At 40.6% G+C, this 27,658-nt stretch overlaps 1 protein-coding gene across 1 annotated transcript in view; it reads left to right on the plus strand.

Annotated features, from left to right (window-relative positions):
• Positions 1-25,774, plus strand: part of LOC111874474 — a 197,286-nt gene extending 171,512 nt beyond the window's left edge. The window contains exons 6-11 of the mRNA XM_023870001.2: positions 14,524-14,799; positions 17,081-17,200; positions 18,684-18,822; positions 20,161-20,564; positions 21,905-22,106; positions 23,667-25,774. Coding sequence (XP_023725769.1) covers positions 14,524-14,799; positions 17,081-17,200; positions 18,684-18,822; positions 20,161-20,564; positions 21,905-22,106; positions 23,667-24,310 — 1,785 coding nt within the window. The 3' untranslated portion in view covers positions 24,311-25,774. The remainder of the gene's footprint in view (positions 1-14,523; positions 14,800-17,080; positions 17,201-18,683; positions 18,823-20,160; positions 20,565-21,904; positions 22,107-23,666) is intronic.
• Positions 25,775-27,658: the final 1,884 nt, after the last annotated feature.

Raw genomic sequence — 27,658 nt, forward strand, 5'->3', positions numbered from 1 at the left:
GGAGCAATTGGTGGAATGAAGATTGGCAGGGGAAACCGAAGTACTCGGAGAAAACCTGGCCTAGCGCCACTTTGTCCGCCACAAATCCAACTTGCTCAGACCCGGGATCGAACCCGGGCAGCCGCGGTGGGAGGCCAGCGACTAACCGTTTGAGCTATGGTGCGGCTGTGATATCTGGAGTTAGTCTTCTCCATCTGCAATCAAGGACACTCCATGCCGTGGTAAAATGGACCCCACTTGGCAATAAGCTCAGGGTAAATGCCAAAAGCAGGCTCCTCTTTTATGTCGTAATCGACTTTCGAGTTCCACGAAAGGACACGAATTACTTAATCAGTTTCCCAAGAAGTCCTTCGAGGAGTTAGTTAACTGAAGACAGTAACGAGACGACTAGTGAAATTAATGATATTACTGACGGCGGACTGGAGACTGGGGTTCGATTTCTGGTGAGGTCTTTGTTGTTTCTCTCTGCCACCACTGTCTCCAGACCTGCCCTAGGGCACATGCAACATATTATTCGTTGGATGACCTGCATTCTTTCACCAAAAGATAAAGTTACCTGAGCGTGAAACTCACACTCACCTGTAGATATTGCCGCGGTGAAGAGTGTGGTGCACTTTGTCACCTCTCCCCCCATACACCTACATGATATAACACTCAGACACAGGTGCCTTATTTTAACTTAAACTGGAGTAAGTTACGTTATACATAGTGTGGGCAGAGCTTCAACTTCAATTCAAGGTACCTACAGAAGATGGGAGTGCGTTGCGTATCGTAATCTATGTTTCAAAAATATCATCTACCTATCTCTAACTTAGAATTTTATAGTTATAGTTCTGTGTGTGGCACTGTGAACGATGAATTGATTTCAGACGGAGAAGACGAAGCTAGAAAAGAGGACTTACTGCGCTCCAATTTACGTTTTTCAGACAGGCTATTTGTTATACCACAAATAAGGACTTCACACACAGGGATTTACTGTCGCCATCTTTGCAAATGTTAATGCAAGATCAGATATATTTATTTTCAGTTTATTATCAATTTAAAATTGCAAGAGAATGCCATTACTTTTGCCTTTAAGTTGGCAACCAAATAATGATTTTCACGGTTGTCATGTTATTTTAGCGCCTACATAAGAAATGTCTTAAAAAGAAAAACATGACGCTTAACTCTGGGAAAGAGCCCACGATACCCATTGGATAGGAGGTTAGTTTTCGCTACTGGGGNTAGAGTCCAGCTGGGTCCACTCGGCACGGCGGCTACTGATTGGCCTATTGTACCTGCCCCGGGTGATTACGATGATGGAGAAATTGTTGGAATGAAGATTGGCAGGGGAAACCGAAGTACTTGAAGAAAACTCGCCCCAGCGCCACTTTGTCCACCACAAATCCTACTTGACCAGACCCGGGATCGAGCCAGAGCCGCCGCGGTGCGAAACCAGCGACTAACCGCTTGAGCTATGGCGGGGTCTTTGGATAGGAGGTTGGGTGGACCCCACAGCCAGTCTGGACGACGTGGAAAAGAGGAAGTTCTTGACCCTATCGGGACTCGAACTCCGACAAGTCGGTCGTCAAGCCCGTAGCCAGTCGCTGTACCTTACTACGTTATCCAGGCTCCATAGGATAAATAGGGGAGAAGAGAAATATGTACACAGTTTTAATCGTGAAATCTGAAGGGACGAGATGGCATGAGGAACGTAGAGTAAGGAAACAGAATATGAGGATGTGGACTGGATTCAGTTGGCTCAGGACAAGACCCAGGGACGGATTTCTGTTGACAAAAATGGACATTCAGGTTCCATTAGAGAATGTGAATTTCGTAACTAACCTAGTTTCGATTATGTTTCTATGGACTCTGCTTCCTGGAGTCAATTATTAACGCTTATTTCATTTAAGTGGCGTCTTCCCATCAATTTTTCATACCAAAATATATTTTATAGGTACCGGTATGTTCCCCTTCCCCCCATTTTGCAAAATGTGAACATCATCTCATGCTTCTTTCTTTAACCCCTGAGAGATGTTAAAAGATCAGTAGAAATTGTGAAGCCTTTCATTAAGTGCCTTTTCTATTTATTTCTTAATCACATATACAGCACAAATGCGCCTTACATATGTGAGGATTAGTTAGTATTTAGGTAAGCTACCGAACCGAACATGACATCATGGGTCCCTCTGGAATTTGAGCTCAGGGACTTACACCTCAGTTTAAATTCTGTCACACAGAAGGAATAATTGCGTGTACATGAGATAATGATATTTCATGGGATGATAGTTTCACTGTATCGCAAGATGGAATCACACTCAGATGCATAATGGGGTTATTCACAACCCGATTATACAGTTTCAAATACAGATTTCGTCCTCGTATGAAGGGATCTCTAAAGATAAGGGGTAATGACTCGGCCGGGAAATACGTATTTATTAATGTAAATGCTCTTCTTCGAACAGCTAGCATTTCCTGTTAAGAGAAACAAGATTTGCTTGTTTCCTCTCCTCTGAAACCTACGAACTTCACCCCCTGAAATGTCTGAATGACGCAAGAATAAAATATTGTGACATGACGCTCGAAAGCCGGAATAGTGGAATCAGAATAGACGTTCATTGCTAGGCAACGACTTGGTAAATACATTCCCTCTGTAAGGAATACGCAAGCAACATTCGAGTAACTTCCGTTGCTATGCACACCTTATTACTTAATTTAACGCTTCCTATGCTTAGAATCAAATATTCTCCTCAGCGCCCTGTTATAAAATGTTCTGAAACTACATTCTTTCTTAAAGAGAACGACAAATTCTATGCCCATATAAAACAATAGATAAATTGTAGTTTATATAATTATTCAATATTTGATCTCCCAGATAAAGAAGACAAAAGTTTCCGAAACTGAACAGAAAAAAGGGTACTCCCGAATTTAATATACCCTTTATTTTTTGAGAATATAATTTTGATTCGGTATTATAATTTCCTATTTTTCGTAATTTGGCCGCACAATAAGAACTTTACGGATTTTACATGGTTATATACGATTACATAAAAAAACGCAAGAACACGCGACCCTCCAGCTCACCTCAGAATATTTGTTTCTGCCGTCCCATATGAAAATATGTAAGTAATAATAAACTTTAATTTTTACCTTACACTTCATGGAGATGTGAACCTCGGTATGTCAGATTAGAGAGTGACATAGATTGAGGGCTTTTTGAGAACAAAGTTCTGACGGTGGTATTCAAACCCAAACGAGAGAAAGTACTAGAGAGAAGGCAAAATTATCCAAAAAGCTATCTGATACAGAATATCTTTAGGGTAATGAAATCAAGGTGAGTGAGCTGGGCTGGGCATCCAGCACACATGAGAGAAATGAGTAGTGTATGGAAATATTCCATCAGAAAACCAATAGAAGGGGGGCTGCTTGTAAAGTCTAAAAATAGGTGGGAAAATAATGTTATCTTAAAAAATAGTATCACAGATTGTGGGCTGTATTCATCTGGCTCATGATATGTCACGGTTTTCTGTATTTTGAAGAAGGTAATTATAATCTGGGCTGAATAAAATGCTGCGAGTTTATTGAATATGTGGCATATAATCAGTAAGGATTTTACTCCGTGGAGATAATATTTAGATAATTGAATTTAATGCCGGTCACAATAGCCGCGCGGTCTAAGGCATGTACTGTCTTCGCGTGCTCTGAAGCCGGAATCGTGGGTTCGAATCCCACACAAGGCAATGGATGCTTGGTTTGTGTTGTCCTGTGTTTAGGTAGAGACCTTGCGACGGCTTGACCACTAGTCCTAGGAGTCATACCGTCCGTAAAAGTAATCATGAAACTGAAAAATCAGAGGCTAGGGCCCAAGTGGAAAAAAAAAGAGTTTAATTGATCGACAGAGCAGGTGGAGGGAATAAAGGAAAACAAGTGGAATTAGAAATAAAACCTTAAAGAGCAAACGAATGACCAAAGGGACTCTACAAAGAATATAAAGGGCCGGTAGAGGCATTAAATCGAAGGGTTCGATTCCCAGTAGAGGCAAGAAATTTTCTCTTATTCACTGAGTCCAGACTGGCTCTGGGGCCCACAAAGCCTCCTATCTAATAGGCACCTGGGGCTCTTTCCCAGGGGTAAATTGTCAGCGACGTGAAGCTGACCGCAGATCTCCGTCAGGATCTATGGAGCTGACGTCTTCACGGCGCAGTGCTTCATTAATTAAGCACTAGGACAACTTTGCCTTTTTACAGGCATTAAATCGTCGAGTCGGTATAGATGACAAATGAAATAAATATTGTAGTCTAATATGTGCGTTATAGTAGACATGCCCTAGGGAAACAGGAAACATTTGCAGTGCCTTTATGCCCACGGAGATGTGACAGTTTGGAACTGAAGTCTGGAGTAGTTTGTGGAGGAGCAAACTGGCGTGTTGAGCATGAAGAATGGAAATCATAATTTTGTAAGGATATAGGTTAAGAACATAGTCTACTTAAGACAAGGGACTGTGTTTCTGCTAGTCACCTTTCGTATCATAAATTTGTCTTTAGAGCAATAAAAATCCACAGTCAGAGGGATTAGAACTAGAAATTAGAAGCTATCGCTCTGCTGCTGTGTACGTCCAAAGTGGTGCATGAGCGGCATAAGAGATAATATTTTTTTTTCAAAACTTTTTCTTGGAATAGAGTAAAGCTTAAAAAGTTATATTGCTTTCCAAAAGGTAGATGTTAGGTAATTGTCACAAAATAGTAGTAGTAGTAGCAGCGGCTCTACGGCCCTCTTGGTCCCTGGCCTCTGATTTTTTAGTTTCATGATTACTTTTACGGACGGTATGACTCCTAGGACAAGTGATCAAGTCGTCGCAAGGTCTCTACCTGAACACAGGACAACACAAACACACACATACCAAGCATCCATTGCCTTGTGTGGGATTCGAATAAGTGCGTTACTTCCACAATGGCATTCAAGCATGAAGGGCGTGTAAATGTTATCTGCAATTATATTCTGTTCATATTCGATTCCCTGCAGGAGCAGAAATTTTTCTCTTGAATACTAATGGTTGCAAACCGGCTCTAGTGCCCTCGCAATTTCTTATAAATTGGGCATCGAGGGCTCTACCTCCGAACGTAAGCGTAAAATGACCGGAGAGTGAAGCAGACCTCTCATCTCAATGTAGCGCCTAGGTACGAAAACCATATATTTTTCTCTTTCCCGTAATTTAGTTTAGTTATATTATTTGTATTATCGTTATTTCTACGGGTTTTTTATTGCTAGTGGAGTGGGACTAAGTCCCTTGTACTGCGGCCACTTCTGGCCTATTGTACCAGCCCCAGATTATAGGTAAGGGTGATTGGGGAGCAATTGGTGGAATGAAGATTAGCAGGGAAAACCGAAGTACTCGTAGAAAACCTGCCCCAGCTCCACTTTATCCACCAGAAATCCCACTTGACCAGACCCGGGATCGAACCCGGACCGCCGCGGTGTGAAGCCAGCGACTAACAGCTTGAGCTATGGGGCGGCCTATTTCTACAGTTAATCAACATTTTATAAGCATTAATGCGACCACCATACCGCTGCTCAGAGGTAGGACAAGATGACATGATAAGAGAGAGAGGGTTCCCGAAAGTTCTAACAGAACTCTTATTTACGAATTCCAGACTTATTTAATTTACGTCAGGAGTAAAGGATTCAGTTCTGGTGTCTAATGATATTGTTCGTGCCATTTATATTTCATCCGAGCATCAGGTTCCGCTTATTTTCACACCTGGAATCTTCACTCTCTTATTTTGGCCTTTAATCTTTTCATTCTTTTTTTATTTGAAATCTTGGATCTGTTATATGAGATATTTGCAGATCATGCCTTTAATATTACTGTCGTTATTATCAAATACTTTTATCTTTATTTTATTAGTATTATTATTGCCCATCATACTAGCCGAATCATCTAAGGTGTACGCTGTATTTGATCGTTCGATTCCAGTAGGGCCATGGCCGTATGCTTGCATTTTTCCACTTTTTGTGTTGTCCTGTGTAGGTAGGGGCCTTGCAATTGGGTCGATACCCCATCCAATGATTCTTACTGAACATCTGTAAAATTAATAATTTCGGAAATTAGAATAGGAAAATGTCAGAGGGACTAGTCTCTAGAAGAAAATGTATTATTATTATTATTATTATTATTATTATTATTATTATTATTATTATTATTATGAACATTGTTATTCCTATTATTATTATTTATACGTACATAAACAAGAATTGAACTATTATTATTATTATTATTATTTCTCAATATTTGTACTTTATATTTCTCACTTCTCAATAGCAACTTATATCTGTATTAATGAAACCATTATTAATCTTATTATTACCACTTGTTTGTTTGCTTACTTCTTGGCACTAATGTGTTCTTCCTCCAGTGCTTACCTCTAATAAGACTCTAATTTTATGTTGTGTTTCTTCATAATGTAATTACTTGTAACCTCATTGTGCTATGTCTGTAATTGGCTTTCTAGCTGTTGACTCGGCACATAAATAGTAAAGAGTTCAATTATTATTATTATTAGTAGTAGTAGTAGTAGTAGTACACTTTGGCAGTCCTATTTAACTGTAATTTTGCCACCGTGTTTATAAATCCCTTTCTGTCTTTCTCTGTTTCCTTTTTCCTCTCGGTTACCCTTCCATTTTTCTTTCTTTCTTCATTTTTTCTGTTCCTAAATTTTCTTCTTCCTTTCAGTAATAGTCACTATGAAAGCAACAGTTACTTATGCCGTTATTACACCCACAATATGTATGATGTAGAAGCTCCACTGTATCAGATCACGAGGGAAACAATATCGTAAATTTCTTTTTTCCTCTCTTCTTTCCCCTTCCTGTTTCCATACTAAAGTCCGTAGCCTGTGTTGAATCGCGCGTAAAATCTACAGAGGATTATAAGGCAGGGGATTAAGTCATTGCACGGAGCAGGAGGAACAAAAGAAGCGAGCAAGCGAGCGAGTGGTTAAGACAGTGTCTCCCAGCTGCGGAGTGCAAGACACTTCTGCAGCATTATCAGGAGTTATTAACTCCCTTCCTCCACCCACCGCTACTGATGCAGGATACTTCTTTCTGTTCTCTGGATAGTCTCGGAACGTGCCCTGAATTCCCGAGCCCCAGCACCCTCTCCCTTAAAATAAAGGGCAATTACTACATTTTTTCTCTAATCATTGATGATGTCAGTAACGCGGTTAAATTTCTCCGTTAATGTTCACAGGCATAATTTGGGTTACTTAACCCCTTGCATAGTGGTTTCTCTAAATATATAAAAGGTAAACCTATCCCTATAACAGGCCATGGAGGCCTATAGGGTTGTGACACGTTGACGGTCCAACATTTTCTAGAAAATCGACTAACAGATGGCGGTGAGGTTGTCAGCCTTACGCACCGGCCGCAATATACCCCCATGAAGATTGCTGGTACTCATTTCTGTTAGAGGCTGAATCGACTCCAGGGCTATAATGCGGCTGAAAGGATTAGGTAAACTGAAAAATTTCTATGACCTCATCCAGATTCGATTCCGCGACCTTCCGGCTTCTAGTATAGTGCCTCAACCAACTACGCTATAGCGTGGCCCTTAAGCCGGCATATTTCATTGATAGCACTACGGAAACTTCCGTTAGAACATTTCCATATTTATATTTTTTTTCTGTCGATGAAAATCTACGAATATTTAGTCTTATATTGAGAGGTGGTGAGACGTTTCACTTTCCAACACCTTACAGGCCTAAATCCAAACAACACTGACATGTTGTTTTAAACGAGAAATCTCATGGGTAACAGGGAAAAGCTCCATTAATCTGTAAGAAGTGCAGTGGTTACTTTGCCTTGAGTTAGGTTAGACATGCATTTTATAGAAGTGTTGCAGACGTACATCGTTAACGACGATTATAAAGCGTGCGGAAAGACGCCTGTTGATGCGACAACGAACATTTTATTCTCAACGAATTGATTTCCATATTAGTAATGTTACAGAGTGTACCATTTCCAGGAGACGAATATGTAAATATTTTCCAACCAACGCGCATCCAACAATAAAAGGGCGTTCATTACTAGATAACAGACCGGTAAACACATATCACAGCAACGAATGCGCAACAGTAGGGCGTCCGTTGCTAGGCAATGCATGGGTGGACACGGCTGACAACAATATATGATATCCGTTCCTGAGTAATTGATGTGTTTTCTGTGGGTGATCCGTGCCTATATAAGCAGCTCAGTTTAGCAGGCGTAAGCTGGAGGATTCGAGGATTAGTCAGGAAGACGCCGTTCAAGGCAGTTCAGCAGTTGATGCAGTAACCTTGAGAGTGTTATAATTGTTTGTGTGTCATAGATACAGTAATCTTGAAAGTGTAATAACTAATTGTAGTTACGTGTGAAATTATCCAATAAATTGAGTTATCAAATCCGGAACCCATTATCTACTGTCGCGTTATCAGGATACACGTGACAGTAACGTAATAACATTTTTATTTAGTAGCTGGTTAGACAATATACACGTAACAATTGTGCTGGCTAAAAATGGATTGCTGTTCTGCCAATGGCGGTTTAAACAAGTATCGTATGTGAAAGTTACATAATTTTTCTTCCTCTCCCTGTGAAGGAGTGATTTGAACTTCGTTATGGGTTTGTAATACTAACGCCACAGAGGGGATTATTTATTCAAAATTTGATAGTTACCCCCCTTGGCCAAGATATCTCTTGCTTTTGTGAAACACAAATGTTCATCGCTGTGTTTATAACAGCCCTTAACTGGATCAAATCCAGAGTAAAATAAATACAGTCCAAATTCATTACATCTCATTTTATCTTAAGATTCTTTTTAATATTATCATCAAGTCAGCACCTAAGCCTCACAAATGATCCCTGTCCTTGAGATCGCCGTTTTTATAAGAGCCCGTAATTGGATCACATCCTCAGCAAAATGAATACAGTCTAAATTCAATACATCTTATTTAGCTTAAGGTTCGTCTTAATATTCACGTCCGATCAGCCTCTAGGCCTCACAAATACTCCCTTTTCTTGAGGTTCGTCCGCAGTTTTGTATATTTTGCTTCGCCCTATCATCTTCCTTTCTCATAGGTCAGTATACTCCCTTGAGGTATATAGGGGAATGCTGCATTTGTCACAATATGGGATGTCTGAATGAAGGAATTGCCTTACACCGAAATATTACAAGGGAAAAGGGTAAATTTGTCCCTATGCTTAACTAATTGAGCACTACGCCGTGAAGACATATTGGGGAATTAATGTATAGACCCACGTTTTTTTGACCTCGGCACTCTTTGGAGGTGAGTGGTCAGATTCACGTCCCGGCCGCTTTACTCCCGGGGAAAGCGCCCGCGTTACCCATTGGATAGGTGGTTGGGTGGGCCTCAGAACCCGTCTGGACGACATTGAGAAGAAAATATTCTTGCCTCCGCCGTGAATTGAACTCTGACCTCTGTAACAGACAATGGNTATATATATATATATATTTCAATAAGTGCTTCAAATAGACATTACGTACATTAATGTCGTCTATATTTTTAATGATGTAAATTTTTTTAAATAATTATTTTGAGGAAAAGCTAGTAGAAATCTCTTCTGATTTCGTGTAAACTTGATGTTATACATATAAAGGAAAGTTACGTTCGCCACTGGTATATTTAATAACCGCCATTTCAAAATTTCAACTACATCCCTTCCTTAATTTTGTATTTAACATATACACACAGATGTAAAGACAGCAACGCAACCGTACTGTGCCTTCACTTCATGCACTGTGTTTGAAGAAGTTCTGCACTGTGTCTGGTTTGTTAGGTTTCTTGACGGAGTTCCTGGGCCTAATCCAGTCGGAGCTTAACTCATCCAAGGTGCCCAAAACAACTAAGAAGGAAGGAGAGGGGAGGCATAAATGATATTATCTTAGAGATGTCACTTGAGGTATATTTATAGGTGGGATTGGGTGAAAGCCTCTTTGTACTGCAGAATTGTCATATGCAGGTATTATGACGTCAGTTATTTTATTAATAACAGAAACACTTCAGTAAATTCAAATCTGTAACTCAGATTTATGACCAGCTTAGTATTTGGAGATGATTTTCTCGTGTTTAGGTGATTCAGTTGAAATTCTGAGCACATCTGAACCTATGTAGATTGAACGCTGAAATTTTCAAGTTTCCCAAAGAACGTAGTCCCAATTTTTAGAAAATTAGCTAGGATATGCCTGTGTGTCTGTCATTCGCAAACTACAGATCTGCTACAGGCACTAACTGACTAACATCTCACGAATATACTAACAATACACATAGTGCTTAGTTTTGAGGTCAATGCAGGAGTAGATATGATCATTATGGAGCACTGAAATTTCTCATGGATGCTCGAGAACTATGCAATATTGTTTATTTGGCGACAAGAACAGATTAAAAATATTAACATGGGAACTATGCAAAACGCTTAGATATTTTAATGAGAATGGATGATGACAAAATCTGACCTTGAAATATGTAAATGCTATGTTACAAACGTGGCTGAGAGTACTGGGTATATTGTAACAGAAATTATCAGCTTCTTTCCAAATTGTGGTACTGATATTCCTAGGGGTACCAACGCACCTTGAATAGAGAGCGATGATTCCACTTCTTCAGCGTATGTACCGAAAGTTAGACCTGTTTTGCTTTATTTTGATATTCAGCGTATGTACTGAAAATTCTCTCTCTCTCTCCTGTTCTATTTTATCTGAGCACGTAACCCCTAAAGAAGAGCATTGCCCAACTATATCACAAGAGCATTAAAGTTCTCATTTTCCAAAAATGTTTTCATTGGGTCGAAATATTTGTTTAACTTCTTCGGAGGGCACCAAGCACGACGAATCTGAAATAAGTGGCACTGTGTTAAAAAATCCGCTGACTCCAAAACGTGCCGTCCAAAGGCAGTGATTTAAGCTCTCTTTCTAATTTATAAGAATTTTCACGAGATTCGGTATCATTATGAAGACCTTGGAGAATACTCTGTCCTTCTGTCATTTTAGTTATCTTCTAATCAGTATGTAGTTATTCTATGTGAAGGAATTATTAAGGCGGGAGCCATATTAACCCTATTTAATGCAGTTCCCTCAGACGTGTTTTGTCACTAGATCTATTTCTTTTATTGCTAGTGGGGTGGGACTAAGTCCCTTGTACTGCGGCCACTTCTGGCCTATTGTATCAGCCCCACATGATAGGTGAGGGTGATTGTGGAGCGATTGGTGGAATGAAGACTGACAGGGAAAACCGAAGTATGCGGAGAAAACCTGCTCCAGCGTCACTTTGTTCACCCCAAATCCCACTTGACCAGACCCGGGATCGAACCCGGACCCCCGCGGTGGGAAGCCAGCGACTAACCGCTTGAGAAATGGCGCGGCCGTAGTCACTAGATCTAACTAAGGTATGTTTCTTTTGTTAATGTAATATTTTTTTTAAATAAAAGCACGGCGTCTGCGTGAAATTTATATTATAACTTCTTGGAGCGGGTTCCTTCTTGAGAATCTAATACTTACTGATATACTGAAAGGAACTCAACGCCTTTCATGGAAACCTAAGGTTCATTACCGCGTTCGGCGTCATGAGTCGGATGAATTCAGGGAACGTAATCCTGCGTTATCTCTAAACTAAATTCCGTGGCTTGAGTCACGCGAACTATACCAACCGAGCGACCTCCGCTTGTCGGCGAGGTTAGATACAACTTTAGCGGATAGATGGTGTCGAATGGTCAGCGGAACGCATCCCCACGGCCTTTAATTTCGGTTTTCTAGACCAGAGCATCTATTTCCTCGAAATAGCTCCTCAATTATCCTCACGAGGCTGATTGGACCCCGTTCCACAGCCATTACTCAGAGAATCTGGTAGCGCCTGGAATTGAACCCGGGACCTCTGGAACTGTAACCAGGAACTCTGACCACTAGACCACAGAAGCGGTCCCTACGCTATCTCAGAGCAATAATTTATAGCATCTGAATGCAGCACTTTTTGCATTGAGTGTTTGTCACTTAATTTTTGCATCTTTCGAAAATTTCAAAACACTCAACTTCAATATGAACGACACAAATACAAACATTCAGTACGAAAACTGCACATGTAAACAAGAAATGTAGTCAGAATTATTTTTTTTGGGACTTTGTCCATCGTCCGGTATTCTAGAAACTAGAAAACACAACGTTTCCGAAACCGGATCTGTTTCCGTCGTCAGGTGATGGAGGGAAGACACCTACACAGTTGGGACCCTTAGAAGGAGCCAACATTAATAGGTTAGCTCTTTCTAAGGGACCCAATTGAGTAGGTGTCTTCCCCCTCGCCTGAAGACAAAAACAAATCCAGTTTCCGAAACGTTGTGTTTTCTAGTTTCTAGAATACCGGACGATGGACAAAGTCCAAAAACGTAGTAATTTTGAGTGTTATACACCATCGTCAGAACCCTTTAGAATCTACAAGATCTGTGCTTTGGGGATATATATATAAATTATGAATATATTAGGCAAATGTTCTACTGTTCAAAACCTCAAGGCGGAAAGTGTTCATGTTTAATGTATTTCCTGTTGTTTGTTTTACGATGCTGTTTTCGTCTAGACAGTGTAGCAGAGAATGGTGAGATGATTGAATGGTGACGTAACCTAGTACACATTCCGAGGGTGACTGAGTAAAACCAGGAAAAATATCAGTCATGATGCCCAATGACCGAGACTCCAATATAGCACTTCACGAACGAAAGATCAGAGCTTTAACACTACACCAACTCGCTCGGTCTAACATGTTTGTAGATAAGCCACTGCTCCACGCAGATCGATGCGCGGTTGTTTGAGCAAGTCGTGTTTAAAATCCGCCTCGGTGGCGCGGTGACGATTTAATCCCGGTTATTAAATCCCCGGTTATATAACCGCCGGCTGGCACTCGTACTAAATCAGTGTCTTAATTCGCATAGCGTCTTAAGACTACTGGCGCAGTATATCATGCACTCTGAAGGAGAGAGCTTTCGTGGAAAATTCGTAAACATATGCGACGTTTATGTGGATCATAAATGAAACGAGATTTTAATAAATATTTCATTTATTCCGTCTACGTTCCGTATTGAGTGCACAAGTGATTCAAGAGCATGATCCAAGCATGAGAACAGTTCGTAGAACAGTGCTCGGTGACATTTTGAGTTCAAATGTGTTTCTACAGCACTTCCACATTCCTCTGTTCGTATAATTTCATGGTCACACAAAGAAATCTTGTTCTCATGTATTTCAATGGTAAAGTACAAGATAAAGAGAAATTTTCTGGTATATTACCATGGTAACGTATAATTTACATTGTTACGTTCTTTTAGCTGTTGTGATGTAACTGGAAGTTTTCGATTGATAATCTTCTTAGGAATCATTTAAATTCAACGCGGAAAGATTAATCTTTTAAGATTCCTAGAAGGCAAGATAATATTAACACTAGTTCAATGTATGGATGTGGTTATGTACACCTAAAATTATTACCTAAATTAAGACAATAGATTGAAGATTTTGTAAGCAAGAAAAGCTGTTAAGGATATCTAGACCTGAGAGGGATGAAGCAGAAGGGTTATATAGAAAATTACATATTAAGGTACCCTTCATCTGATATTAGAAGCGTTAGAGTGAGGAAATTAAGGAGGATTAGATTGGCGAGATATGTAGCATGAATGGAAAAGATGAGAAATACATAGAGATTTTCAGTCGGAAATGCTGAAAGCAGGTACTCCTTTGAGGTACCTAACATTAAATGGGAAAATGATATTAAAGTGAGTGCTAAAACAATAGGTTTTCATATAAACTGGATACATTTAGGTCAGCTGGAGAGCTATGCCGGCTGTAGTTTAACTACCGTTAAGCCGCGCCATAGCTCAAGCGGCTAGTCGCTGGCTTCCCACCACGGCGGCCCGGGTTCGATCCCAGGTCTGGTTAAATGGGATTTGTAGTGGACAAAGTGGCCCTGGGGCTGGTTTTCCCCGAGTACTTCGGTTTCCCCTGCCAATCTTCATGCTACCAAATTCTCCATCATCATAATCACCCGGGGCAGGCGGCTAAAATAGGCCACTCAGTGGCCGCCGTGCCGAGTGAACCCAGTTGAACTCCACCCCTCACTAAGCGAATTTAAAATTAACTACCGGTAGGGTCACCCTTGCCGGAAATGTCAAAAGGTAGAGTCCAGAATAAGAGAGATACCTTGGTCCTCCAGGGCATGAGGCTAACAACCTCATCCTGTAAAAAGAATTTTGTTCAGAAACCAGCCTCGGGTCATCATGCGTTGATCCATTCCTATGGCAGCACGCACTGGTTGTGGAGACTGGTTGTAGAGGAGGCCAAGGCTCACCCAGGGCTGTAGCGCCGAGTGGTAGGTAGGTAGGTAGGTAAATTCGGGTCAGCATAGAGTCCAATTACATTGTGTTGTGAACGCAGTAAATAATGGATTTCGTGACCATATGAGCTGAGGCTTCTATCTTCTGCATAAGAGTCAGTTAATACAACGAATCATCACTCCTTGGCAGCTCACACTGTCGCACCTGTGTCGTACTCACTCCGTGCCAGGCACCCACATACCGGAACCAAGCGAAGAGTGTCGGCGAAAGTTCGAACAGTGGTGGTCTCTGCAACTAAATCAGCACCAGCAGCACCAACACCACGGCTCTCAGCACCATCCGATGCCTCGGCCACAATCTGGCTCCCAGTACAGTCCTGGGAGCGGTAGTCACCATACCTCAACCCCTAACAAGTTACTGGACAGACCGCCGTCGTTGCCTGAGAGCGTACATCCAGCGCTACAGGTAAGTAATGGCATACATCGGCTGGGAAATTTATCTCTTAACGGGTTGTCACGGATATCTGGGCGATGGCTCCATCGCAGTAAGGGAGGTGCTTAGATATTGCCCGTTTGTTGCAGAAAATACATGAAATGAAAGTCAGGGATTGTATATATCTGTGCACATGTTTAATCAACGAAGTGACTCTTCAAGAAGTCCTATATTTTATATGTAAATCAAATAGAACACCTTTATAGGCATTTCTTTAAAAAAACAGCACTGCTAATGTTGCAATTACTGGTACATGATACACAGAATGGTTCTAAATTGTCGGGATTTTCGTGGCCTATAATTTTCAAACCGGAGAAAAAGGAAATAAAACTACTTACGGAATATGAAAACATAACTCAAAAAGTTTAATTATTTAGAAAATCAATACTGCATAATGCTAAACAACTTCAACATGCCCGCTTTTCTTCGCACTTAAGATGTCCAAGCTTCTAGGATTCAATCAACATCTTCCTGTGAAGTGCTCGGTCTTCCAGCGTTTTTTCAGTGCAGGATACTACCAGTCTCTTGAAATTGATTTAACCAAGTGGATCTTTTCCATATTTAGTTCTGTAACTACAATTCATTATGATGACGGACTTTAGTTCGCAAAATCCAAAGTGAGCACGTTGCTTTCTTTTGAAGAGTCGCCATTTTGAGTTAAGACGTCATATTTTCGCCCAAACATCAATGCGGGGAGTACAGCGTTGCCAAATAAAACTTTCTGATATATACTTTCATATTTTATCAGCAGTTTCATTTTGTTTTTTCCAATTTAATAATTATATGCCACGGAAATTCCGACAGTAATTGAGAAACACTCTGTATACTATATAAACCTTTAATTGCAGATGTTCTTTCGATGTGACGAATATTTAGCTAAATTCAAGGAATAGGGAGTGTTCCTCGGTGTAATTTATTTGTTTTTAATATACAGTGAGCAGGAAGTTTATAATACCTAAATAAATAATACAAATACCTTTGTGTTATATTTGTGATATCTCCATACCAGTTTTCTAAAGCGCATTTGCAATAAATCTTTTCATTTATCGCTAACGAGTGTTATGTTAAATATAATAATAGATTTTCAGCTACTGCCATATTGTAATTGTGCATACTGAGAGAACGTAACATTGACTAAATTTTCTTAATCTTTAGTGCTGATAGTCACATATGCCTTAATATTACTAAATTACAGTAAATGGCTCTATTGTCGTTTCCAGCACAATATTTCGCATAACCACCATATTGGCACTATCTATGGTACTGAACTGAAAAGCATAAAACTTTATTGTCTCTGATTTAATGACACTTATAAGAAGTTCCATCCATTTTTAGAGATCGATTATGGGTAAAAGAAACAAAGACGGACAGATCTACATACACATAAAGAATTTTACATAATAAGGAAAGGAGGAAAAATTAAAATTTACATGTTATTGTTGCTAACTTTTCCAGTTCTAGTGTGTGTAAATTTGAATTTAATTTATATTTTAGTTCCATATATCAGTAATTTTTAATCTCCGCCACTAGGGAACGGTTGTGAATACGGAATGAAACTGACCCATATGTGGGTTATAGAGAAAGTGTCTTGTCATCATGACGTTTATGCGAGTTTCTTCTACCATCGATATAAATTGTTTTGTTGCTGTAAGGAACCTGATATTCAAATACCGACGCCATACTGAGGTGATTTGGTTTTCCGAATTTTCTCTGAATCTGCCTGTCTCCTTGTCCAAAGTAAAGTGATACAGGAACAAGACACGCAAGCTTCAAACTGATGAAAAGTAACTTTGGTCAGCTAATTAATTTAACTAGCGGAGACACACTTCTGCATCCACAAGAAAAACTTACAAAGCAGAAATCAGTATTCGATATTTGTGACTCTGAGCCTCAAGGGATTGGATAATTCTGCCCTGCATTTACTTGGCTCCTTTCTTAAAAGACTGAAGCAGTCAGGTTTTTTGGAGGATTGCTTTCGAAACCTGCGCAACAACACTTGACGGGAGAACTGAAAGAAGGTTAACTGTGGTCTTTATGGGATTTAAGCCCGTAATGAAAATTCACATTATGGTCTTCTGGGTTATGGTATCGTGTTCTATCTTCTGTGAAGATGGAAGCAGTAGCTTCTTCCGAAACTCTTGTAACTATTTAAAAGACTGCATGGAGCCGTAATCAAAAATCACAATCAAAACATTAGCAACTAACCGCCATTACTTCAGAAAACACATCATTTGACCTGTGTTCTGTATTGCAGACAGTTCAGAGTCAATATCCCACACAGAAGACTCGTATGAGGACTAGTTTCGACCCAGAATTGGAACTGCCCAAACTACAAAGGTGGTTCGCTGAGAACCAGCACCCAAGTCGTCAACAGGTGAGCACAGGTCCTGCGCTAGGGGCCCGCTACCTAATGGTCTCTCCTTCTGCCAGAAGACTGAGACCGAGGTAGCTTTCAGACCAATGTAGGTCTTTGTGAACGTAACATATGTCTGAATAAGGTAGTAAGGAGAAGTTATAGGCTGTGAACTTAAGGAGGATGAAGCAGCAGAGACTTGGATGCAATTGCGCAATGAGAAGGCTCTGAAACTGGCGTAGGTGTCCGAAGATAGGGCTAGCTCTGTCTATTGAACCCAACTGAATAGGTGTTACCTGAGGATGGGGACAGAATCCAGTCTCCGAAACGTTGTGTTTTAAAAAAAGAAACGGGACGTTTTTTTAATAGACAAGACGATGGATAATGTCCAAAAACATAACACTTGTAGCAATATACTACCGTCACAAACTTTTAGATCTTATTATAAAGTTGGCAACTTATAATCTTCCACGAATTTTAATGGTGACTAAATGAAGAAGATGCAAAAGGCAGATGTAATTCCCATACAGAAATTGGGGGGTTTTTCTTTTTTTTTTTTTTTTAATCAGAAACTGATTTTAATGGATTGAGCTGCCTCGGGATAGATTTCAATGACGGAATTTTGCGAACACAGGTTTCCATAGAAACGGAAAATTTTATATCCGATTGAATACCTATAAACTTATCAAGAAAGTCGTGCATCATGCTGTTAATTAATTAGTTACGCCGTTAATTTTTTGATTACTTATTACTTTTTAGTTTATTGGTTAATTATATTTATACATTTATATATTAGTTACGTAGTATAGGAATCAATTATTGCATTTATTTCGTAAATTATTTGTTTATTATTTGGTTCCTTTTCTATTTTATTACCTACCTTATTAGTTCTTTGTTAATTTATTTTGTAGTAATTTTTTTAGTTCTTTAGTTAGCTTTTAGTCAATTAAACCTATAATGTTGTTTGATTACATAGTAATTTTCCACCGGCCTCCGTAGCCTAGGGGTAACGTTCCCACCTCATACGCGGGTTCAAAGCCGGCGGAGGTCGTGGAATTTTTAAGGGCGGAAAAATTCAGGGAACAAGTCCTCCGGGAGGGACTTAAGCCGTGGGTCCCGTGTCGTAGATTTACGGCACGTAAAAGATCCTCATGTCTCTAGGAGACCTCTGAGCAAAATTAGGCAAAATGTTTCCCGCCCAAGTAGTTTCCAATGTCTCTGGTAGATGGAGGAAGCATCGGGTACCGAGGGCCGACCTCGTTGGCTGAACGGGGCTGATAGCACGCACCAGTACCGGTAGGGTACGGCGGCTGGTAGAATATCAAAGGGGGACGTACAATAGACTATTAGTCGCAGTGCACGCAGAAACCCACCCCTCCAATAATAATAATAATAATAATAATAATAATTTTTCCCGTCCGACTTGTAACTACCTTTACCGAAAATAGTTTGTTAGTCAGTCGAAAGAGTGATACAGGTGGATTATGTTTCACCCGTGTCGCAGATCCAGCAGTATGTGAAGGAACTGAACGGTCTGGAGTCGAGGCGAGGCAGGAAGCCTCTGGACATCAACAACGTGGTTTACTGGTTCAAGAACGCGAGAGCTGCACAGAAACGCGCCGAGTTGCGGGGCGTAGGCCCAGGTAAGTTCACACAACCAACCACAATACGTAGCTTCGACAGAGGTTTTACATGATAACAGTCGAGGATCTCCTGTCCGAAGCATTTACTAACTGGTGCGGCACGCGGTAGCGTAGTTGGTTGAGGCACTATGCTACAGGCCGGAAGGTCGCGGGTTCGATTCCCGATGAAGTCATTGTATTTTTTAATCTACCTAATCCTTCCAGCCGCACCATGGCTCTGGGGTCTACTCGGCCTCTAACAGAAATGAGTACCAGGAACATTCCTTGTGGTAAAAGGCGGCCGGCGCGTAAGGCTGACAACCTCACCGACATATGTGAGCCGATTGTCTAGAAAATGTGGGAACCTCGACGTCTCACAACCCTATGGGCATTCACGGCCTGTTAGAGGGATAGCTTTACCTTTACCTTTTACTGTGCTAACTGAAACTTCTAAAGCGAATACGTTGCTTTTGCAGTATTACAAGCATTTGCTTATGATGTATTGCATTTTAAAATTACAAAGAACTTTCCCTGTAAGTTAACTGCCCAATATTATGAACAAGGAGTTCTCATATGTCCCCACCCATTTTTTCCAAAATTCTCTTCTCGCTTCCGATATACTCCTTTCTTTTTATTGCTAGTGGGGTGGGACTAAGTCCCTTGTACTGCGGCCACTTCTGGCCTATTGTACCAGCCCCAGATGATAGGTGAGGGCGATTGTGGAGCAATTGGTGGAATGAAGATTGGTAGTGGAAACCAAAGTACTCGGGGAAAATCTGCCCCAGCGCCACTTTGTCCGCCACAAATCCCACTTGACCAGACCTGGGATCGAACCCGGACCGCCGCGGTGGGAAGCCAGCGACTAACCACTTGAGCTATGGCGCGGCCCGGCTTCCGCTATACTAGCTCCAGATATCTGGATACCTCCAGATATCGCAGTCTTTCGGATTTTTTATAGCAGTTTCTTTTCCCTGCTATCCAACTTTGCATTGGCTTCGCAGTCTATGTTATGGTAGTGGGACTGTGTTATGTCCCCCGACTTTCTTGCCACATCTCATATTTTAATCTGTCATATTCTCGTTGGCAGCCCTTTCTGTTACAGTCAGATGTCACATTGTAAAGTTGTATGCCCTGGGATATAACGACGTGTAGTCAAGTCTACTTGCTACCTTCTTCGTGCTGATTTGCTTCTTGGCTTACCGTTTAGACCTGAAGATGGATGCGACATATTCCTTCGAAATATTTGTTAATTTTCATCGGACTACACGGCTTTATATCCCAGTAGATATGAATCTCCAATACCACAACTGTGAGAGCATCAAACACTAAGTGTTACAGTGACTAAGGTATTTTTTCCAGGCCTGCCTTGTCACATCTCCCTGAACGGTTATAACAGCAGTAGCCACAGTCCGCCCCACACGGGAAGTATGATGCTGGGGCAAGAGGGACTCTTACCCCAGGGTATCAAAAGCCCTAGCACGCCACTTCACAGCCCCACACGGGGCCACCTCTTCCTCTCCGACCACCACTCGGAAAACTCAAACGACCCGGCTGTGACCAGCGACCAGGAGGATGAAGATGAAATCATGCGCAATGAGCCACGAATTGATCTTGTCGATCACAGAGGCGATCCACGTGATGATCTCAGGGCGGCAGAAGAAGCTGAAGACAGAGGAACAGGAAGTCCCACGGGCCCCCTGTCTCTTACCACGAACGATAAGGACAACGCCGAGGCGTCACCGAAATCCAATATATTGTCAGAAGTGAGTCAATAAGAGAGCTACAGAACAACTTTTCTGTTTTATTACTTCGAGAGGTTTAAGAATTACTGGGTTTTTGGATTTTATCCATCGTCCACTATTCTAGAAACTAGAAAACAGCGTTTCGGAAACTTGATCTGTTTCCGAAACGTTTTGTTGTCTAGTTTCTTGAATACCGGACGATGGAAAATTCCGAAAACCTAGTATTATACATCATCGTCGGAACCCTTTAGAATCTAATCGGAGGTTTGTTCTGCAGAAGGTGTCTACAGCGCATCCAGGGTTTAGAATAGACTGTTATCGGCTGTTTTTCCTTCAGTTATTCCCTTGTAAGAAGAAGCCGGCGCCTAAAAGCCTGAAATATTGCACTCCATACATAATATTGTCACGCGACAAGTAACTTCACGCTCTGTTGAATATAGCCACTTTATTCCACTCGCTCTTACATTTACACAATTTACAGTTTCATCACTACTGCCATGTGCAGTATCACAAATACTTCTCCTGTAGTCATTTCCATTCACTCGATACAACCCGACTCGGCGACTGCTAGATTGAACCTGACTGGTTTCTTGTTACTCTAGTATCTCTGTTACGTGAACAGTTACGTGATAGCTTTCACTGTTGCGTGACGTCATGTGTACAGGCGTTGCTGGGGAACGCTGCCGAGAGTTGTAACCGCGGTGTCCACTGTTACGTCACTGTTGGAAGTGCTGTTACGTCACAGCTTGAGGGGAGGGGCTTTACCGAGCGTTGCGCCGTCCACGTCACAATATTTTTGTCGTTTTCTTAAATTTGCAAATTCCATTTGGCTTTGCCTCTCCTAACTACTGAGTTCAATCCAGTTTATATCTGCTAAGAAAATTTCTGTAAGATGTATATAAGCCTTCTATAGTCCACCTAAATCTGTGTTCAAATTTCTTCCGTTTCATGACATTTATATCACCGAAATCTGAAATATATTTCTCATTACCTCTTAGACGTACTGCACAAGGAAATTATGGCATTCCTCATAAATTAGTCACCTAAACTAATAAATTGCCGGTCACGTTAGCCTAGTAGTCTAAGGCTCGGAAGCCGGGATCGTAGGTTCGAATCCCACACAACACATGGATGTTTGGTATGTGTATGTGTTTATTCTGTGTTTATGTAGAGGCCTTGAGACGAGCTGACCACTCTTCCAAAGAGTCCTACCGTCTGTAAAATGATCATTAAACTAAAAATCACAGGCCAGGGCCCAAGTGGGCTGAACAGCCAGTCAGAAAACTAATAAAGTGAGTTGTAAAGCTGTGTATTGCATATTTTTCTCTTTATCCTTTCATGTTCATAATTTTGTTTTGCAGATGGATGGGATCAAGCAGGAACCGCCAGACGAAGTTTCATTATCATTGTCTAGTAAAAACAACAACAATAACAACAATGACAGTGACAACAAGAATTGTGAAGAGATATCAGACATGGATGAAGATGAAGAAGATGAAGACCTTGATGATTTAGAAGACAGGCGGAACAAAGGGGACTTGGAACATGACGATGAAGAGATAGGTAAGTGCAAGTTATGACAGAAATTAGCAGGGTTCTAATATCGCTTTATAGAGTTTAGGCGATTGCTCATTTTCTATGCCGGAAATCCTTCGTATTGCTCTATGATGCTCAGACCTCAGGTAATGCGGACCTTGTAGGTCTAACACCCTGTATATTAAAGTTTGTTTTTAAGAAAGGAAACTGAGATAGTAATCTGAGGAAACAAAGTCATAACCCATTTTCTTGAACGTGCTTCCTGTACCTAATTCATATTATGACATATTTCATTAAGGCAAGAACTGTGAAGCCAGCAGTGACAGCCGTTGCTAGGGAACGACTCTGCATATATTCCGTTTCTAGGCAACAGCTTTGTAGCCGGTAACAATGGAGTAACTGTCCAATAAACCCGATTACCAGTCAAAATTCCGTCTATAGTCACTATCAAGTCACAATATTAAGAAGTGATTTATATATTCAGTCTTTAATATTTTTGTATGTACACCCATTGCTAGGCAACGGGTTGGTAAACAAGTTCCCGCGAAGAAAGATTCTTGGTAATAAGTCCATTGCTATGTTACGCAACAATTCTGACAACGGAAATGTTTGCAATGTGTTCCGCCCCATAGCCAATTCCAAGCAACAGAACTGTAAACACGTCTACAATAATTATTGTAGACGTGTTTACAGTTTACACCTATTATAATAGGTGTTTTCCCCATTCTTTTATTCGGTAGTCTCCCTTTCGTCTCTCACACTTATAAGTGAATTTACTCAGTTTTGGTTTTAAATACATATTTTCGTAGACTGAAATGACGAAACCTAAACAGCTAAAATTTGTATTATTAAGTGGGTTTATCATAAGATTATAAGGAAATTTCATATCTTACAAGATATTTCTTTTTAATGGCCTTCAGTTTGATTTATTGATGCAATTAATTACAATATTCAGCTATTGTGATCAGTAAAAAATAGCAGCACTAACAATATAATTTATAAATACACAAAATTTACGAAGTTCGTGCTCCACAAAAATGCCTACATTCAAAATATTATTGCGCTTGTTTGTCACATTTGCACAATGCTGCAGGATTCACTATGTGATGTATTTGCTTGTGTTCAATCAATTAAAAGTTTTAACGAAGTAGATACTCCCTCGGGAACTAAATAAATTCCCTGTCTTTTTAGGAACCAGCATGTTCATTATAGTGTTCAAAAGAGCCCACCTCTTACCTCGTTTTGAGACAAATGAATCCAGACAATGTCCCTACATGTTACAGCTTTAAGATTACTTTAACATTTTTCTATCATCTACTTTTTATACTAAGTTGTGTCTTCCCTTATGTTCTTCCAACTAAAATTGTGAATGCGTGCTCCATACCCCAATCATCTCGCCCTCTTTGAAACTACCTTCATTATATTTGATTGCTCCTCCGTATGCAATTTTCTCTATCGTTCTGTCATTTTCTATTTCTTTAAGTCTGACTGATCTCCCCTTATCTGCAAACGCCCTCAATCTGTATCCTTCTCTTGAGGTGAGGGACCAGATTTCCCGGTTATGCTTCCTGATTAATATGTTCACAGGTACAATGCATCCTGCTAGAATTGGAGACTTGAATCGCCAACAGGAGAGGCTGCGTTCTTTTCGTAGCCCCAGCCCTTCAGACATGGTCGTAGCAGCTCGGGGCCCATGTGGTGGTGGCCCCCCGAACCTGGATCGGCTAGCAGCAGCGGCTGCAGGCTTTCCTTTAGTACCCAACTCTATGTTCTCTCATAGCATCATGTACATGAGCCACTACATCCCTGGCTTAGCCCACCAGCACCACGGTCATCACGGTCTAGGGCCAGCCACACCACCTTCCTCCTCTGGGGGCCTCAACCTGTCGGCCCTAGCAGCCTCAGCAGACGAGAGACGGAAACGCAATAGAACATTCATAGACCCAGTAACGGAAGTGCCAAGACTAGAGCAGTGGTTTTCCCTCAACACACACCCCTCACATAACCTGATTCTCAAGTACACAGAGGAGCTGAATCGAATGCCCTACCGACAGAAGTTCCCGAGATTAGAGCCAAAGAATGTGCAATTTTGGTTTAAGAATCGAAGGGCTAAGTGCAAACGACTGAAGATGTCCCTGTTTGAGACACCTCCATCAACAACTGCAGTGAATCACCACCAGTTAACGTATCATCATTCTCCTGGTGGTGATCCTCTGCATACAAGAGATTAATTGTTCTAATAAAAATGTATGTTATGAAGACTTTTTAAAGAAGAGATTTTTACTGTTTTAATATGTTAGATCTTGCAGAGGGTGGCTTTATTGTAATGTATTGATTTATTGTTGCGCCATTGTTATTTAACCCTATCCGTGCTTTGCATCTTTATATTTCTTGGATACCGTTATCAATATCCTCCGAATTTATTTTGTTCTAGAGTGTTAGTAGTGAAAGAAGAGTTTTCCTTCACCTGACGACAGTTAAGACTGATTTTCTGTAGCTTTTACATAACATAAATTACGTTCTCACAAAAGAGTTCCTTTTATGAAAACAGCATGGAAAGGGTTAAATTTTATCGCAGTTAACTGGATATTATATTCTACACTTACTTCCAATTTATATAAAACAAAAGCCGTTAACTTCATGAAATATCGATTTATCTTTTATCTGATAGAAAATATTACTTTACTCAGGGACATCAAAAGTATGCAAAACAGAGGGGCACATATGTAAAAAATATTTTGCCCATTCAAATATATTCCTTTATTCTTTAATTCCGTTCATCCCCCCCCCAGATTTGACTCTTTTATTTCCAAGCCTACTGCTGTACACTCTATGGTAATTGCCAGATTGTTTTATTAAATTTAAATCAAGGTTAGTAAAGAGGCATCTGCCAATAGTAAAACGGAGAAAGAATTTAAAGTCAGATGTATTGTATCTGTTAAGGTATGCCCGAATTACGTGAATTTATGAAGCAGTATCTATGTTCAAACCAGGTCAGTTCCCATCAGATTGTGACAGGTTTCTTAAAACCTACCATACAGGTTAAAGGGTAGAAAATGGTAGTACAATTTTAACAAGTTACGAACATACTTCTTAGCTCCTTCTGATTTACCTATCTCGAAAACCTCAAGACTTCAAGAAAAATGGTAGGAATATTAATTTTTTTTATAAAATCCATCACTGTAGACTAATTTTAATCAAAATTGGTATATATAGACAAATTTTAATAAAGGAACCCAACATCAAATTTTATGAAAATCCTTTGAGCGGGTTTCGAATTGCTATATGCGGACGGAGAGGAATGACGAATGTAATAGGCGCATGTTTGCAATAGTCTTGTACAACGCCTCAAAATTCAGTATCTTGCTTGGTTGTGTTATCTGTTAGCAAATATATGAATTCCATTAGACAGAAACCCAGTCTTTGCTTAGCATTCAAATCCTGACAGAACGATTTAATTGGTTCACTGACAAGGAAAGAGTTGCATTACACACTTTCAAAATCTCTGATCCCAGTTGAAGTTTAAACATGGGTTTCTTGCTACCCTTGTGAGCACTTCCTTATAGGAAGGTAGAAAGAGTTGTTTTGTTCTGGGAAATGCCTCACTTGTCAAATTGAAAGTCAATTTTTTTTTCAGAATTGTTTATATGCGATGGGGTCGGCCGTGCCATAGCTCAGGCGGTTAGTCGCCGTTTTCTCACCGCGGAGGCCCGGGTTCGACCCCAGGTCAGGTCATGTAGGATTTGTGGTGGACAAAGTGGCACTGGGGCAGGTTTTCTCCGAGTTCTTCGGTTTTCTCTGCCAATTCCCATTTCACCGACTGCTCCACACACATCTTCTATCGTCCAGATTTGGTACAATGGGCCAATTAGTGGCCGACGTACAAAATGGACTCATTCTCACCCCCAACCCCCCAATAAACTAACTAAACTAACTAGATGTGATATACCCAGCGGCTCCTACACTATAGCAAACCACATATGCTTCCATATGTCCAGTTCATAAAGATTTTTTAATTTTTTGTGTAGGTCATATGGAGAGCAAATTTTTGCAATATAAACTGCTGTGTGACTTCGGCTTTTGCGGATTAACATGTCATATGTTGAAGCTGTTGCAACGTTTCAATATGACAACTGCAGAAAACACCGAAACAGCATCAATACACGGCGCTGCTGAATCCCGAAAGCCAAAGTTACATATCAGTCCCAGACGGCGAAAATCCTGAGGACAAGAACACTAAAATAGCTTTCTTCTACATAACTCTAACAACATGTATGAGGTGTGAGATTCCTGTTCCTATGTCAAATCACGTGATATAATTATATGTAGCATAAAGGGAGGTAAAGAATACGTTCTAGTCCTTCGGAGTAAATTGAGACGATTGGTTAGTTGGTTCTGGTCTAGTAAAAAACGAGATTAACGGCCGTAAGGAACCTTTGGATTAATAATGTGACACACTCTATCCGCAAAAGTTCGCACTAACTTCGCCGACAAGCGGCGGTCGCTCGGTCGGTATAGTTCGCTTGTGGACTACAGGCCGCGGAATTTAGGTTAGCTGGTACTTGATGGTTAGGAAAGTGGATGAACTACTGAAACCATAGAAAGAATTGAAGCCTTCTCGTACAGTTCATGGGCAGTCACACTGATGACTGAGCTAACCCGATGCTTATGTACGTGAGAGTTGACGATTTGAGGGGCGGATTTTTCCTCGAAAATTTTATGGCTGAAAATCTGAACAACTGATACCCTCTTCGATGGAGCTTGAGGGTTAATGTAACAATTCACAATAGCCCAACATTAAATACTATTCTAAGCCAAATGATTTCAGTTATACCCCGACATCAAATTTCTATGACATCCATTCTAGTATTATTCTCCTATCTATACCTCAGTTTCCCAAGTGAATGACGGACCCAACAGAATAGATGGCTCCCATTCCTCCACCCTGACGACGGGAAAGGATCCACTTGTCGAGACATTGTATTCTTTAGCTTTCTTTAGAATATAAGGCGATGTAAAAACCCAAAAAATCAGTATTTATAAATTTTAACAATAATTTAAATTAATAAACACCATTTATGAAACTGGGGAGTGGCCCAAGGACTTAACAGAAGTGACAATGATTGCCTTAAAGAAAAAGACAAAAGCTACAAAATGCAACGACCATCGCACAATAAGCCTTATTGCACATACAGCAAAGATACTTAAAAGAAGAATTGAAAGGAAAATAGAGGATATACTTGGAGAGGACCAGTTTGGATTTAGAAGAGGAAAAGGAATGAGGGATGCAATTGGGATGCTGAGAATTATAGCAGAACGAACTTTGGAGATAGATAAAGAACTGTGTGCTTGCTTTATAGACTGGCAGAAGGCATTTGACCGTGTAAATTGGACCAAATTAATGCAGATCCTAAAGGAAACAGGTATCGATTGGCGTCAAAGAAGATTGATTAGTAAATTGTACATGGATCAGAAAGTTAGAATGCTACTGGACAGAGGGGAGACAGGAAGTGTGCAGATTCGAAGAGGAGTTCGACAAGGATGCTGTTTATCGCCAATTCTATTCAACTTGTGCAGCG

Source organism: Cryptotermes secundus, unplaced genomic scaffold (genome assembly GCF_002891405.2).
Source record: "Cryptotermes secundus unplaced genomic scaffold, Csec_1.0 scaffold426, whole genome shotgun sequence".
Lineage (NCBI taxonomy): Eukaryota > Metazoa > Arthropoda > Insecta > Blattodea > Kalotermitidae > Cryptotermes > Cryptotermes secundus.